The sequence below is a fragment of the Miscanthus floridulus genome, chromosome 4, assembly GCF_019320115.1.
Source record: "Miscanthus floridulus cultivar M001 chromosome 4, ASM1932011v1, whole genome shotgun sequence".
NCBI lineage: Eukaryota > Viridiplantae > Streptophyta > Magnoliopsida > Poales > Poaceae > Miscanthus > Miscanthus floridulus.
This window is the reverse complement of record NC_089583.1, coordinates 4010958-4028693: the sequence shown is the minus strand read 5'-3', so window position 1 is coordinate 4028693 and position 17736 is coordinate 4010958. Positions and strand designations below refer to the sequence as shown.

At 40.9% G+C, this 17736-nt stretch overlaps 1 protein-coding gene across 1 annotated transcript; it reads right to left on the bottom strand.

The window, feature by feature from the left end:
• Positions 1 to 5180: 5180 nt before the first annotated feature.
• LOC136550820 (putative disease resistance RPP13-like protein 1) lies at positions 5181 to 6835 on the bottom strand. The gene has a single exon (XM_066542411.1). The coding sequence runs from the start codon at positions 6804 to 6806 to the stop codon at positions 5340 to 5342; it is 1467 nt and encodes a 488-aa protein (XP_066398508.1). The 5' UTR covers positions 6807 to 6835; the 3' UTR covers positions 5181 to 5339.
• Positions 6836 to 17736: the final 10901 nt, after the last annotated feature.

Sequence of the window (17736 nt, the reverse complement as noted above, 5' to 3'; positions counted from 1 at the left end):
GTTAAAGCTTACCGAAGGATCGGTGTTTTAAGGCAAGTATAGCATGGGGATCTTCCTTGTTGTCCTATACTCCTTTAATCATTTAATTCATGCTGCATGTGTCTACCTTGATTACCACGAAGGATTTCCTAGTACTTTGTTACCTTGTTCCTTGATTCCTATGGGTTATTGCATTGGGTAGTATGATGCTAGTGCTCAACTAAAGCCATGATCTTGTAACTTGACTAATGGTATATGCAATAAACATTAAAAGATGCTTTTTAGCAATATGGAACAAGGGGGCTAGAGCATTGGGCTTTTTTATGGTGCTCTAGATTTCTCTCCCTAAAGACTTATCTGTAAGTGATCATTCGGGACTTACAGTACAGCTGTGAGGGCTATATGGCTCTGGCTTTAGCTCAGTGTGAGGACCTTTTCTAGCTTGTTAGTGGTTACCTTTATTGGCGTAAGAATGGCTTGCTGAATCGGGTATAGTGCAGCCTCTATCCCCTTGTGTATAGGCTGTGCCTCATTGTGCCATCGGGAAGGGGGCTCTACATCTGTTTGCCGAGTGAATCTAATGGCCCTAACTTGTTAGACGAATCTTTGAAAGGCTTTATAGTGAACCCTGCCGACCTTCATTGGTAGTGGGTCAAGAGGCTATTCACCTCGGGCGAAAGGGTAAATCACGACTCACAGTGAAAGTGTACAACCTCTGCAGAGTGTAAAACTGGTATATTAGCCGTACTCACGGTCACGAGCGGCCTTGGAACATTTATGGAATAGAAGATGAACATTGATGATAAAGATGCTCACTAATGATTATTGTTTATGCTATTCATTATTCATGTTTACCTGATCATATGTTTAAGGGCTTGTGATAAACTTGTTGCCACCTAATTGCTAAAAGATGACTCATTAAAAGCTAATCGCAGTTAAACCAGTGTTAGCCTTTTGAGCCTCATGAACCCCATGTTATATTTGTTGAGTACGACATGTACTTACGCTTGTTTTACTTGTTAAATCTTTGGAAAATCCTGGATGGGTACCAGATTGCTAATCTGGAGGAGTTTAGCTTGTGATCAACCAGTCAGTTGTCCCTGTGGAATTGGAGTGTTCACCCGAAGATCGGAATTGTCTTTCCGCTGTTTGTTGTCTAAGGTTATATCCTTTATACTAAATATGTTATATATTAAGCATTGTCTATTGATATTACCTTTATTTGTAGCTATATGTGAGATTTGACTTCCTGGGCTCACATATGGTGTGTATCTGGTTTTGTCCTTAAAACCAGGTGCTACACCGAGCGACATCGAGGAGATGAGAACATGCTATCCCTACCCCTAGGCCTTCCTTGGTGCCCCGTGCTCCCCACCCTATAGATCTCTGCTGCCGCCACCATAGTGTGGACCAAATGCAGAGGGGCGGATCAGATGGCAGCACCAGGAGGGCTAGGTTATGACTACTTTCAGGTTTTAGGTTGTCATAGTCATATATATAGGTCTATGTTCTGGTCTTTGCAAGTGGGCCACATTGGCTAGAGACACTAGTGGGCTTTGCAGGTGGGCCACATTAGAGACGTTGTTCGATCTGTATGGCGGGGCATGTTCTCGGCGAGGAAGGGAACAAGTGAAAATAAGGAAGCCTGGGCCATGGTTTCTCTAATGGCCCACAAGGAATTTCAAATAAGAAAGCCAACTTTCCACAAAAAGAAATCCCAAACACCAAGCTTCTCAAAAGAGAGAGAGAGAATCTATTCATCAGATGGAACATGAATCCCTAATTGTGAATCAAGAGATCTATTGTGGAATCTGTAGGTTAAGTAAACTAATAATATTAAGAACTGGATCCTCTAACACCAATAAAAAATGAAATTGGATTTTTGGGGGAATTTTGGAATAAAATATAAATAAAGAATTTAATTTGAAAAAAAATCTTTCTATTTCGGATAGTAGCTATTTTTGGTGGTACTTCTTAACTTTATACAGCAGAATCATCTGGTTTGGAAGTTGTTCATATTCAAGCATGTTTGAGGATAGTTGAATGCTGTTCATCGTTGGTTGGACCATGACCTCATCATAGTATAAGTTATTTATCTATTTACTATCAAAAGTTTCTATGCGTTACAACGGAACCCAATACATCTTAAAATCAAACTCCATATTATCGGTAGACTTGAATTGTTATAACTCGTATGAGCATGGGTCTTAAATCTTGGTCACATAGGAGGCACGAAGGATTAGACAGCCTTTGGAAAGTGAAAAAAAGGACCGAAGAATCACTTCTTTCTTTAATATTATTCTATACTAGCAAAAATATCTTGCATCATCTGTTTAACTTTTGGAATCAGATTCTGTATACTGCAGTTTATCCTGCGCTATTCTAACTCATATGGCATATGGGCCCTGTGTTCAGGTCATATACAAGATAATAAACCAATTATGACTCTAATTTCTAAATTTGTACTACACTCTCAGTAAAGCTGGCACGTAGACACGGAGAGAGTATGTGATGAACCAATTAATTGGAGGAAGAAACTTTTGCTCTTTAATATTATACTAGCAAACATGCTAGCATTTGCAACAAAATGTACATCATGTATCATCTGTTGCAATACGTCTTTGAATTAGATTATATATCGTTTGTTGGATGCGTGTTATTTTAATTCGTATGAGAAAAGATCGTGCATTCATGAACAGAACATTGAATAAATTAAGACTCTTATCTCAAATTCATCATGTACTACAACTCTTAGTAAAGTAGGGGGGAGTTGAGGGATTGATGGACCAAGATTGAGTGTGACAGACAAAAATTTGGAGGAGGGATTTTTTTACACTTTAATATTAGATAGGTATAGATATAGATATAAATTAGGCGTAGAGCAGTATACGCGATATAGATATAGATAGAATAGAAGATAGACATTCCCGTTCAAAATTGAATTAACCAACATTCTATATTAATGAATGGGAGGAATACCACACAAAACATGGATAATTTCATAAATGAACACATGTATGCTGCCGCAAGCAGCCATTTCAACTTTCTTCAGATCTTACTTACAGTCATATCAGTGCTGCAAGCAGCCGTTTCCACTTTCTCTGTGCTTTTTGCCAGCGAAATACTCAGGAGTCAAGATGTCAGTATTCATTCTTGCAGCTTTTTAATTACAAATTTTCATTAACTTAAGCATATATATATATATATATATATATATATATATATATATATATATATATATATAAGAATCCGTTCTAAAAAAGTATCATTATCAATTTTTCGAGAAGTCTCAAGACTTTCAAATTTGACCAAATATATATAAAAAAGATATTAATATTTATGATGCAGAATTAATATCATTAGATGAATCGTTCAATATACTTTTATAATAAATCTATTTGAAGATATAAATGTTCCTAATATTTTCTACAAATCTAGCTAGTCAATCATAAGAAAATTTAACCAGAACTAATCTCATAGCATCACTCTTGTTTTTGGATGGAGGGAGTATATTTCACTAGTAGAGAACCTAGCTGGAGTCCCGGTTCTCAACCCCCTTTAACCCCGGTTTTGGAACCGGGACTATGCATCTTGATTTTTAGTCCCGGTTCCTCCAATCGGGAGTAGAGGTGTTTATTGGGTAAAAAAAAGTTGCAGCTATGGAGATTTGAACCTACGACCTCCAACTTCAGCTCTTACACGCGTTACCATCTCACCTACCACCACACATCTAACTTAGATAAGATACGTTTTTCTTTTAAATTCAGTTTGGAGACACCTTTAGTCCGGGTTTGAGACATAAACCGGGACTAAAAGTACCTTTAGTCCAGGTTCTTGTCTCAAACCGGGACTAAAAGTCACACTTTTAGTCCGGGTTTATGTCTCAAACCAGGACTAAAGATTCTCGCACTGACGTGCCTCTGACACACCTCAGTTGGGCAGGGACCTTTAGTCCCGGTTGGAGCTACCAACCGGGTCCAACCGGGACTAAATGTTTCTCTAGTCCCGGATGCAAAAAATACCAGGACAAAAGCCAAATTTCGAAGTGGATCAAAAGTCATTTCTCTACTAGTGTTTCAGCGCTGATGAAGTCCATGAAATGCACATAGAGTAGGTTGATGTAGGGCTAGGCTAGCCAGATTACGGACAAGGCCAATGGACAAGCTAACTAATTTAGGAGGTGTAGGATCCGATTAAATTAACTAATGCTAAATAACGTCACATCAATCATATACAGTTATACTAGTTTGGCAAGGCCATAAAGAGTCGAACGAGCATTGTCTGATATATACTACAGTAGTCAGGTGAGCTGAGTTTTACTATTGCCGAATGATTTTTTACGGTCGAGGTTGAGGAACTGGGATGGCTGGCGCGGTGAATAGAGTATACTAGACGCTGTACATCTATTATGCGATGCAACAGGAGTTGTGACTTGATTGGGTTGTAACTAGGTTGTAAGGAGACATTATCAGTTAACCATGCATTCCTTCTTCCATGCCTGAAAACTTAGATGCTGCTTGTCTGCTAGCAACTTCACTCTGTACTTGCATTCGGGCCGGCACCCAAAACCCAGATCGGCGTTGCCTGAAAAAAGAATGAAAGGGACATCAATGAGAGGAAAATGGACCATGGGCCATCCATAGACTGGCTTTGGTGTTTTCTGGCCTGAATGGTCAAAGATAGAGGCTCTACTACTTGCAGCTTAGAATTCCTGCCTCGCCGTGTGGAAAATGGCAGCAGACAACTTTGTTCTGTGACCTTCCGTTGCTTTGGGGGACTGGAGTTGGCCAATTGTTTGAGAAATAGAAACCTTGTAATTAATAAGGGAGAAACTGAAGGAGCAATTTGTGCGCAATGGTCATCTAACGTTTTCTGTAATCGTTCTCCATTGTTGGATAACAACAACTGCAGACTTAGAAGTTACACTTGGATATATATTCCCAATAGTAATGTATATATTCATTTTTATCTTCCTGTGCTGCATACCTTTCTATTACTGTGTCGGGAAACTAAATTATGATGCCACATGGAAAATGGAACAGGTCCACGCACTGCACATGGAAACGGAGCATGCAAGTGAGAGCTTCTCTCTTCTGCGGTCCTTGACACCACCGATCGACCAATCTGCAGCGTGTAATTAATTTGTTACAAGAAGCAAATTCAACATTATTTATCTTAAAAATCTATGGCCATATACGCAATATATTATTCTGTCAAAGCTAAAACACTTGTTACACGTGACAACGTAATAGCAATTCTATCTCTTTCATGATGTTTTAACCTTTTTGACATCATAAGAAACACATAATTTATATATTCGTACAATGAACATATCCTTGTGAAGAAACTAACAAAGCATGCTATATAGTACGCTTCCTCTTCGCAGATCTAGCTTTTATCTCTGGGGTCTCACAAGTGTGGACATAACTATAGTAGGGTGGTATAGGAGACCTCCATAGCACCTCAAATTTTCCATCAACCTTTACACTTCCATACATTACATCTTGGATTTTCATCGTTGGAACCTCTTCTTCTGAAAAGCGTTGATACCGATGACCAAGCACAATCTCTTGAGATGATGTAGTCAATCTCATAATAAGTGCAGGTCTATTCTGGTTTAGACGATCACACGGATGCTCATAAAATCTGGAGAAATGGTTCCGATGATACCCTCTCATGAAAGCAAGAATCTTGCACCAAAAATGGACGTTGAAGTTATCCCTCAGCAAACAAGCAAGGATGTTTGCACCAATGTAGGATCTTCTCACCATCCTAGCTATTTCCATAGCCATGTGTGTGAGCCTTGGGTGCATCTTAGGATCCATGCTTCCAAACGTAAGTGTCTTGAAGAAATACCAAAATGCCTCATGGGAGAGATACTTCATAGTTAGAGTTTGTGCTGTTCCATATTTAACAATATTTTCAAACCGGCTTGTCACTATGATTTTACTACCCTTTGGTGCATACTCTTTAGAAGTAGAATACAACCTACTCCATGAATCTTCATTAATATCCCCAATTAACTCAATAACAATGAGCAGCCTTCCTTCCAAGTTTGACTTAGATACGAGATTTCGATGTTTGAGTTCACATTCATCTTTGAAAGCAGCTAGGTCGTCATCTGCGAAACCCTGGATGTAAAAGTACAAGATTCCTGAGAAATGAGCACGTACTCTTTCATCCTTGCAAACATGAGCGACAAGGGTGCTCTTGCCGACATGGCCTGCTCCAACAATCGGCATCACATCCAGTTCCTCAACACTATTAGGTTGTTGGTGCAACAAGAAGTTGATCACTTGTTGTGCTTCCATTTGGCGGCCAAACATGCAGTAGGCCAGTTGGAGATGCATGCTGTAAGGTTGGCGATAGAGGCGAGGGTAACTTGTGAAGAACAGGACGAGCTCATTCGCATCAACGATCATGGAGCTTAAATTGTCAACCATCTCTTGAAGCTCTTTCAAAGCCAGACGATCACCTCTACAGGACAGACATAGACGCTTTACAGAATTTACTATTGAAAGAGATGAAGAGTACTGTCTCATAACCTGATCTTTGGCTTCCTCCTCGTTGTTAGGTTGGTATATGTAGGTGTCGAGCATGTAGTAACCTCGGTGCACGGCATCTCTTAGCATGCCCAGCTGGATGATCATAGCTTGGTTTGTGATGTGCCGCCCCATGGCCTCATCAATGATAACTTGTGCCCTGAGCAAGACCTTGTGGAGGCGATCCTTCACGTCGAACAGAGTCCTGTTGGAGACTTTGCTGGTGAAGAAATTTATGGATCTAGATGTGAGCTCACCAAGAACTGAAGAGAGGAGAATGTCCATTTGGAAACACACACGCTCAGGAATGAAGGTGTAGGAGGGTGAGCAGGAGCTGGGGTTAAATGATCGAGCTGTACTAAGAGTAGCTCCATTAATATTAATGGTTCAAGGTTCATCGAGCAGTAGGTTGGTCCAGTTCAATTTTCCATGCACATGTGTTGACCATATCCTTCCAGATCGTTAAGCAGTCCAAAGTGCCGTGTGTTTTTCCTGTTTCTCCGTTTTTTTATTGCAGCGTTCAAAATTGGTGGGCATTGAGGTAGAAATCGTACCCCTGGGTCAAGCTGAACCAATTAAAATAGTAAAAAGCTGGTGATTCATAATAGAAGATTGCTGGTATAACGTTAGAAATCTGTTAGCTGAAGCATTGCTTTTGGCAAACTGTCTAGACTATGGATTAAAGTTAGTAGTAGTTGTCTTTTTGAGTCTTACTAGTTAGTAGCAAGGTTTTCATTATCGGAAATAAAAATTTATCAGAGGTCATGGATAAATAGGATAAGCAAGATATATCGGAAATATCGGACCAAATTAAAAAAAAATTCAAATTATTTTAAAAAAATTCCGTAGAATTTGACTTGAAACTATTCCTAAGCTATTAAACATCACTTATTCCTAAGTTAGTAGTAGTAGTTGTCTTTTTGAGTCTTACTAGTGTGGGATTGTTGCACGGCTGAATTTGGGTTGTCTGTGTGGAAGCAGGAAAGAAGGGAAAAATTTCACCGATGTCAAATTTTATCGGACCCTGGGGATAGAACGGAAATTTCGGAAATTTCCGTGAATTTGGGCCGATAAAAAAAACCTTGGTTAGTAGTGCTCAATCGTGTGTGTGACGCTTATTCAAAGAAAAATGAAATCATGTACAACCAGAAAGTTTAAGTCAAAACCATGCACTGTTATGAGCGACGTATAGGAATATAAAGTAAAGAATCAAGCCACAGAGGAGACACACGATTTAACGTGGAAAACCCCTCCGATGTGAAGGGGAAAAACCACGGGCACCAGCCAGCAACAATCTCACTATCTCAAGAGTTTTGGGTTACACGCCTATGGCGGCTTACAAGAGAATCAAGTCTCCACGAAACCCTAGCAAGGGTATATATACCGTAAGCTTGGCCTATATCCTGGAGTGAATTTGGAACAACTCCAACAAACTCCACCTTGAGACAAATTCATCTTGTATCATAAATCAACCCTTCATCCTGAACATAACAAAGATAGAAAAACCACTGGTGCCAACAATAGTCTCTTGGACTATCCAATTAAACCAACTAAGCTTGAGCACAGCTCAAACTTAGCAACAGGAACAGATTTTGTCATCATATCAGCAGGATTATCATGAGTACTAATCTTGCATACCTTCAGCTTACCTTCTTCAATCACATCACGCACAAAATGATACTTGATATCTATGTGTTTAGTTCTCTCATGGAACATCTGATCTTTAGTGAGGTAAATTGCACTTTGACTGTCACAGTGCAAACTTATGCAAGATTCAACTCCACAAAGCTCAGCGTACAAACCTTTCAGCCAAATTAATTCTTTGCACGCTTCACAAATAGCCATATATTCTGCTTCAGTAGTAGACAAAGCAACAACTGACTGTAAAGTAGCCCTCCAACTCACAGCACAACTGCCAACAGTAAACACATAACCTGTAAGTGATCTTCGTCTGTCCAGATCAGCAGCATAATCAGAATCCACATAGCCAATAAGACCCTTATCAGTTCTTCCAAACTTTAAACAGGAATCTGCTGTGCCTCTGAGGTACCTGAAAATCCACTGAACTGCCCTCCAATGTTCTTTGCCAGGATTAGACATATATCTACTAACAAGACTCATAGCATATGACAAATCTGGACGAGAGCAAACCATGGCATACATCAAAGACCCAACAGCACTAGAATAAGGAACCCTTGACATGTATTCAATCTCTTCATCTGTACTAGGACACTGAGCAGCTGACAACTTAAAGTGAGGTGCAATAGGGGTACTAACAACCTTAGCATTTTGCATGTTGAAACGCTGAAGAACTTTCTTGATATAATTTTGTTGACTAAGAAATAGCAAACCAGATTTTCTGTCTCTACTAATTTCCATACCAAGAATTTTCTTAGCACTACCAAGATCTTTCATATCAAAACCACTACTCAATAGCTTCTTTAACTTAGTGATTTCAATCTTGCTCTTGGCAGCAATCAGCATATCATCAACATATAACAGCAAATATATAGGTGATCCATTAACATGCTTGATGTAAACACAGCTATCATACTTAGATCTTTTAAAACTGTGTGCTAACATAAATGAATCAAACCTCTTGTTCCACTGACGAGGGGACTGTTTCAAACCATACAAGGATCTCTTCAACTTGCACACATATTTTTCCTTGCCAAGCACTATGAACCCTTCTGGTTGGTCCATGTATATGTCCTCCTCAAGCTCTCCATACAAAAACGCAGTCTTCACATCTAACTGCTCAAGCTCAAGATCATGTGAAGCAACAATACTAAGGAAAGTACGAATTGAACTGTGTTTTACCACTGGAGAGAACACATCATTGTAGTCAACACCCGGAATTTGACTGTAGCCTTTAGCAACTAACCTTGCCTTATACTTTGGAGGCTCGCTTGGAGATAAACCCTCCTTTCTCTTGAAGATCCATTTGCAGCTGATGGTCTTCTTATTCTTAGGCAAAGGTACAATCTCCCATGTACTGTTCTTCTCAAGAGACTGCATCTCCTCATGCATAGCAGAAATCCAATTCTCAGTATCACCACAACGAATAGCTTCTTTATAGGTTGCTGGCTCATGAACATTCTCCACCTGTTCAGCACAACTCAAAGCATAGTAAGACAAATTACACTCTTCAATAAGACGCTTAGGAGGTGCAATTGTCCTTTGTGACTTGCGTTGAGCAATAGGTAAATCCTCCTCTAACTGCAAAATAGGAGGAGTTTGCTGAACATCATCATGAGCATCATCCTCAGCAACATCATTATCATGGTCACCATGCTCATCAACAGGCTCCACCTGCACACCTGTATCATCATCAACATGCTCCACCTGCATGCGCATACGCTGCAGCTCTTTTTCTGAAACATGATCTGAGGGCAAACTGTCAGTAAACATCACAGATTCATTGAAAACAACACTCCTGCTCATAAGAGTCTTTCCTGTTTCAGGATTCCACAATTTATAGCCTTTGACTCCCGAACTATAACCAAGGAAAAGACACTTAACAGCTCTAGGCTCTAATTTCCCATTATCAACATGAGCATAAGCAGTGCATCCAAAAACTTTCAACTGTGAATAATCAGCAGGCGTACCAGACCATACCTCAATGGGAGTTCTTTTATTTAGTGGAATAGAAGGCGACCTGTTTATCAAGTAACAGGCAGTATTAGCAGCTTCAGCCCAAAAATGCTTGCTCATCCTGGCATTAGACAGCATGCAACGGGCCTTAGATATGATGGTTCTGTTCATGCGTTCGGCCACACCATTCTGTTGTGGAGTATGGGGTATGGTGTGATGCCTAACAATGCCTTCCGATCTGCAATAATCATTAAATTCACACGAACAAAATTCTCCACCATTATCAGTACGAAGCAATTTTACCTTCCTTTCAGTTTGCCTTTCTATCATTACTTTCCAGTCCTTAAAAGCAGCAAAAGTATCATCTTTCTGTTTCAGAAAATAAGGCCAAACCCTTCTAGAGTAATCATCAATAATTGTAAGCATGTAACGAGCACCACCAAGTGAGGACTTACGGGAAGGACCCCATAAATCAGCATGAACATAATCAAGAGTACCTTTAGTGGTGTGAACAGAAGTGTTGAAATGTACCCTTTTATGCTTCCCGAAAATACAATGCTCACAAAACTTTATTTTACTCGAAGTGCAGCCATCCAGCAGGTTTCTCTTCATCAATTCTGCCATACCATGGTGACTCATATGTCCCAAACGCATATGCCAAAGGTTAGTTTTACTAGGTTCATCATTAGTAACAGCAGCAACAGCGGAATCAGAACCAGGTAAAGTACACCCTCTAAGGACATATAACTTTGCAGAATTAAGATCACCTTTCAAGCAAACAAGAGAACCTTTTGATACCTTCAGAACGCCATCTGAACCGGAATATTTGTAACCTTCTGCATCAAGCGTGCTCAATGAGATAAGATTTCTGGACATCCCTGGTATATACCTGACGTTTTTCAGCGTGCGTGTCATGCCATCATCAGTCTTGATCTGAACTGATCCAATCCCCACAATGTCACACGGGTTATCATCTCCCATCCGCACAACATCCCCTTTCTGCACAGACTTATACGAGCTAAACCAATTTCTGTTAGTGCAAATATGAAATGAACATGCGGAATCGAGAATCCATTCATCATGACCAGCAACACAACCAGCAAATACTACCAGACAATCTCCAGAATCATCATCAGACGCAGCAGCAGCAACAGAGACCTTACCAGCCGACTTGTTTTTCCTCTTCTCCTTATTCTGTACTTTTCTGCAATCCTCAACATTATGATTTGTCAGCTTGCAATAAACACAGAACTTTTTATTACCATGTGGCTTGGACTTTGAACGGCCTCTCCTTTCGTAGTTCTTTCTACCATCATTGCCATCATTGGAGGATCTGTTTTCAGTTCTGCCTCTCACATGCAAAGCATCGCCCTTGGAGGACGACGTCCCGTCATTCTGCACCATGCCTCTCATCTTCTCTCTAGACTGGAGAGCCTCATAAACTTCCTTTAGGGTTAGTTCATCACGGCTCAAAAGTATGGTGTCACGAAAATTTGCATACGAATTTGGCAAAGAACATAGCAGCAAAAGACCTAAGTCCTCATCATCATACTTCACCTCCATCGACACTAGGTCGGCGACGATCTTCTTGAATTCAGCGATGTGGCTCATCACTGAATCCTCCTCCTTCATCTTCAGGGTGAACAGCTTCATCTTCATCTGCATCTTACTGGTTAGATCCTTGGACATACAGATCGATTCCAGTTTCAGCCATAGTTCTGCAGCAGTTTTCTCTTTCAGACACTCCTGCAAAATATCATTATGAAGATGCAACTGAATTAGGGCGAGCGCCTTCTGATCCTTGCGGATCTCTTCTGGAGTCCACTCGGCCTTCCTCTTTCCGAAACTATCCAGCGCCTCATCATAGTCATGAGTCTGCGCCAAAATCCCCCGCATCTTGACTTGCCATAGCGAGAACCGCGTGTCGTAGTTCAGCAGCGGAAGATCGAACTTCATCGACGTCGTCATGAACCCTAACAGCAACCAAAGCTCCGGTACCACTTGTTATGAGCGACGTATAGGAATATAAAGTAAAGAATCAAGCCACAGAGGAGACACACGATTTAACGTGGAAAACCCCTCCGATGTGAAGGGGAAAAACCACGGGCACCAGCCAGCAACAATCTCACTATCTCAAGAGTTTTGGGTTACACGCCTATGGCGGCTTACAAGAGAATCAAGTCTCCACGAAACCCTAGCAAGGGTATATATACCGTAAGCTTGGCCTATATCCTGGAGTGAATTTGGAACAACTCCAACATGCACTACCACTTTTTTTTCTATGAGCACGCTATATATCCATTTTTTTCTGCAAAGAAAAGTAAAGAGGACAATATATCAGGGAGGGGTACTCATCAAGAACTGAAGAAAGGAGAATGTCCATTTGGAGACACACACGCTCAGGAATGAAGGTGTAGGAGGGTGAGCAGGAGCTGGGGTTAAATGATCGAGTTGTACTAAGAGTTGCTCCACTAATATTAATGGTTCAAGGTTCATCAAGCAGTAGGTTTGGTCCAGTTCAATTTTCCATGCACATGTGTTGACCATATCCTTCCAGATAGTAAGCAGTCCAAAGTGACGTGTGTTTTTCCTGTTTCTCCGTTTTTCTATTGCAGCGTTCAAAATTGGTGGGCATTGAGGTAGAAATCGTACCCCTGGGTCATGCTGAACCAATTAAAATAGTAAAAAGCTGGTGATTCACAATAGAAGATTGCTAGTATAACGTTAGAAATCTGTTAGCTGAAGCATTGCTTTTGGCAAACTGTCTAGACTATGGATTAAAGTTAGTAGTAATTAAGTCTTTTTGAGTCTTACTAGTTAGTAGTGCTCAATCGTGTGTGTGACTCTTATTCAAAGAAAAATGAAATCATGTACAACCAGAAAGTTTAAGTCAAAACCATGCACTACCACTTTTTTTTTTTTCTACGAGCACGCTATATATCCATTTTTTTCTGCAAAGAAAAGTAAAGAGGACAATATATCAGGGAGGGGTAGGCGCCAGTTACGTTATATATTGTTAAGTCTTGTTGACGACTAAATGTGGACTTTGATAGTAAAGTGATGATTTCGCTGTTCTAATTGACCGGATTACTAATTATTTGATCCATTTGGATTAATTCAGCTAAATCATGCATGAAGACAACGGAATACGCAGACGGGCAAGCAGCTTATCTGCTCAGAGTGTCAAGGGCCAGCCATCTTCCTGAGGACCAGGGACATTATCATGAAGTAATTCAGGAAGAACTGATGCAAGGCAAGTCTGGGAAGGAATCAATGATACGTGAATCTCGCATGGAGAAGTTCGGATGGCACACAGACAAGCTAATAAGGTATATGCGAGTTACTGACTGATGGACGACCTGCTAGTCTCTTAAAACTAACCTTGCCAGTTCCTGAAACCGTCCAGGCTGGTTCTCACTGGGGCGCTGCACCCTCTGCAGGTGCACCAGAGTATGCTCGTGTGGTGGTGCATTCCAGCCTCAACACACTTTAATAATCTATAGTCAATTAACACCGCAAAATCATTCTCCTACCATCAAAGTGCAAATTTAGTTGTCAACAAGTCTTCTCATCAGGCATGAATGGTCAGAGATAGAGACTCTTCTGCAGTCCTCGACATGGACTACTTGCAGCTTAGAATTTCTGCCTCGACGTGTGCAATATGGCTGCAACTTCCGTTGCTCTTGGGGACTGGGCACCACCATTCCACCGCTATATTTTGGCCTTGTTTAAATTATTCAAGGTGTAAAGTCTTGGGATGTCACATCAGGTGTCACATAGAGGTGTTGTATGGGGTGTTTGGATACTAATAAAAAACAAATTACAGAATCCGTCAGTAATCCGCGAGAAGAATTTATTAAGCCTTATTAATCCGTCATTAGCACATGTGTTACTGCAGTAACACATTGTCAAATCATGGACTAATTAGGCTTAAAAGATTCTTCTCACAAATTAGTCACAAATTATGCAATTATTTATTTTTTTAATCTATATTTAATACCCCATACATGTGTCAAACACTCGATGAAATAGAGAGTAAACTTTAGGGGAGAAACTAAACAAGGCCTTTGTCTTTCAGCCACACCATTCATCCGATCTGGCTCATCGATAGCCCATGCATGCCGTCCTTCGATGGGCAGTCAAGTTTGTGGAGAATCCATTTGTTCGAGAAATAATTATAAACCTTGTAACAAGGGAGAAATTGAGGAGTCAGTTGTGCATAATGGTCATCTCATCCGCCGGGCAGCCGGCGCTTCTGCCTGGCCGCCAGCTTCCTGTCAGGGCCTGATCCATCTCTCCGATCCTCTACGGTAAAGCACCGACACGCTATCTTGGGATCACACCATACTATGCTTTGCAGCCATCCACTGAGGTAAGCTTTGTTTGGTTGCACTCGTATCCACGTCAATCCAAATGTGTTGTATATACAGATTAAATTGGATGCGAGTGTAGCCAAATAAGGCTGTAGTGAGGTGATTTTCACTGGTTTCCCTATCCATGTCTGCACTAGCATGCCCCGTGTCCCAGTCACCAATGGAAAATTGCACATGCATATAGCACTTGGAAATTCACACTTGTATATTGCAGTATAAATATTTAGATCACTGTGAATATGTGATTCAGCACCTGCTGAATATGAAAATGAAGTCAACCAAATAACACAATGAAAAGAAAACAGAATCGGCCCGTCCATTAATAATATCGTCCTAAGGTTTTGAATCAACATGCTGCGTTAGTAATCACTAAACACATGAAAGCAGAGCGAAGCATTGTATCATATATACTGAGAAATGACCGCGGACTCTTTCATGTTTGCAAACATGCATGAGGTGCTCTTTCCCACTCTACCTGGACCAACAATTGGAAGAACCCCCCAATTCTTCAAAACCTTATGGTTGTGTGTGCAACAAAAAGTTTATAACAAGTTCAATTTCGATTCGGCGGCTAAACATGCAGTTGGCTAGTTGGAGATGCTTACTGCAAGGCTGGTAGTATAGGCGAGGGTAGTTCGTCAAGAAGGGAGCTCGAGAGGATATGGCGACGAGGAAGAGTGTTGCTGCCAGGCTCGGGGCGCAGCAGGGAAGAGCATCTCGAGGGCACACGAGGAGGGTGCAGAAGGGAGAAAAACGGCCAACTACCCGATTGGGCGCCTATGGAAACGAGGACCGAGGGTAGGATTTGACCTCCTTAATTTGAGGTTCTGAATAGGGACCCTGTTTTAGTTCAAGGGTATGTTTGAGGGCGTGCACGAGATGCTTTTAGCTTTTAGCCACCGATCGGAGCTGCGCGTATGCAGAGATGTTAGAAGCGAAAAATAGTTAATTTGGACTAAATATACATACCTGGGCCGCAGCAAGCAAGAAAAGCCCATGGAGAACGTGGTGATTAGCGAGTTACTTGGGTCCGACAGTCCGACTGCATCATGGGCTCATGGTGCAGGAACTGAGGGAGTCTTGGGGCCATGCTAGTTTGCGCCATTGCGTGCCAATCTAGGTCTAGCTGAATTCCTTTCCTTTCGAAAAAGAAAAGGTCCAGCTGAATTCCTTTAAAAAAAAAAGGTCCAGCTGAATTCTCCTTTCAATTTGAAGAACAAATTTAAGGATCATGTGTGTAACATCCAACAGGCTTTAAAAAAAATATGACTCTAAAAATAAAATAAAATAAAACCTGTACATAATTTTAAGCTCAATTAAAGAAAAATCGAAACATGCAATTTCGAGCAACGAACATACACATCGTTTCCAGAGAGAAACTACATTACATAATTTCATTAGGTTTCTATAATTATTATATCTGAGATATAATAAAGCAGAACGGCTCTTTCGAAACTGCATGTGTATGTATGTATCGATTTCTTTTTGTTTTCACTCCTCTTGGAACTCGCATATATTTTATTATTAGGGAAAATAGTGTTCTTGCCCCTTACACACATGTGTAATTGTGATTTTGCCCTCGCTTTTCTAACTTTGTGATTTTGCCCTTAACTGTAGCAAAGTCAACGCGTTTTTACCCCTGGTCAACGCGAATTTGCCCCTGTTTTTACCGTTGACCAGGGGCAAAATTGCGTTGACTTTGCTACAGTTAAGGGCAAAATCACAAAGTTAGAAAAACGAGGGCAAAATCACAATTTCACGTCAAAGTAGGGACAAGAACACAAGAGCCCCATTTTAAAAAACCCATCATGCCAATGGACTTGTCAACTGGTTTATACTGAAACCTAACACTACCCCAGATCAGGACATCACTTTCAGTTCAAAATCCCCCTTCACTGCCGGATTTTAAACCAACAGTGATGTAGGGTTCACATCACTGCCGGTACTCAGAACCGCCAGTGATGTGCAGACAATATTGTCGGTTCTTGGCACCAACCGACAGTGTCAGTGGAGCCAACACTGCCGGCTTGTGGCTCGAGCCGACAGTGATGCTCAAGCAAACACTGCCGGCTTGTGGCACGAGCCAACAGTGATGCTCAAGTCAACACTGCCGGCTTGTGGCTCGAGCCGATAGTGATGCTCAAGCTAATATTGCCAGCTTGTGGCTCAAGCCGACAGTGGTTCTCAAGCCAACACTGCCAGCTTGTGGCTCGAGTCGGCAGTGATGCTCAAGCCAACACTACCGGCTTGAGCTTTGAACCGGCAGTGTTGCTCGAGACATCACTGCCGGCTTGACATGTAAACCGGCAGTGATATCTTTTTTGCATTTTATTGTTTTATATAATTTATTTTTTTATGTTTTTAGTGGAATCGGGTTTTGCTTTATATTCGCTACGTAGACGACAAGTCCATCAACATTAAACATTACAAATGTTACTATTACTGTTCAAATGTACTTATGAAGCTCTCGATCCCTTGAAATAAAAAGAAATTACAATAGTCTAGCGAGCTGCTCTGGCCCGTACTACGTCTTGTACTTCATGGACTGTGCAATGGAGAATATTCCTTTTTCCTAAGAACTCTGATACGATGAAGGCTGCTAGCTCCGATGACACTGCTATGACCTCCATTTCTAATAGCCTATTGTGTTTAAATTTCTTGCGCTGTCATTCAAAAAAACCGGTTTCGAAAGGCAGAAATGTTAGAGAAATAAGTAGATCGTTTTGTTGAATTAACAGATATAAATGAAATGGGGATTATACACACCAAAGCATCTGCCGCCTCTGACTTTACGCTGAGGTAGCGAAGCATTACCCACATAACGTAGAACCCGCATTCATTGTTTCCCACCGATTGGTCTAGGGTCTCCAATTGCATTGGTGCAACCTAGAATGGGACATTCGTCCCACCGACCATTCTTGCCTGGACACTATGCCACATTATAAATTATGAAAAAGGGGCAAAATTAGAATATGCTATGTGCGATTAGAAAATAATATGTTATTAGGTTCACTTACACATTAAGCACTTCGACTAGGGGATCGAGCAAAGAAAGTGGCTTTTTCTTCGAGTCCCACACCTTGATACGATTTCTTTTAATATCGACAACAATAAAGACGAAATGGTTGCTGCAATCACAAAACCCTAGTTAACAAATAATCGTAACTACAAAAAACAAGCATAAAAATAAGAGCAGCGAACACATACTCGCAGTTGTAGGCTAGAAGTATTTCGGTTTTATTACTCAT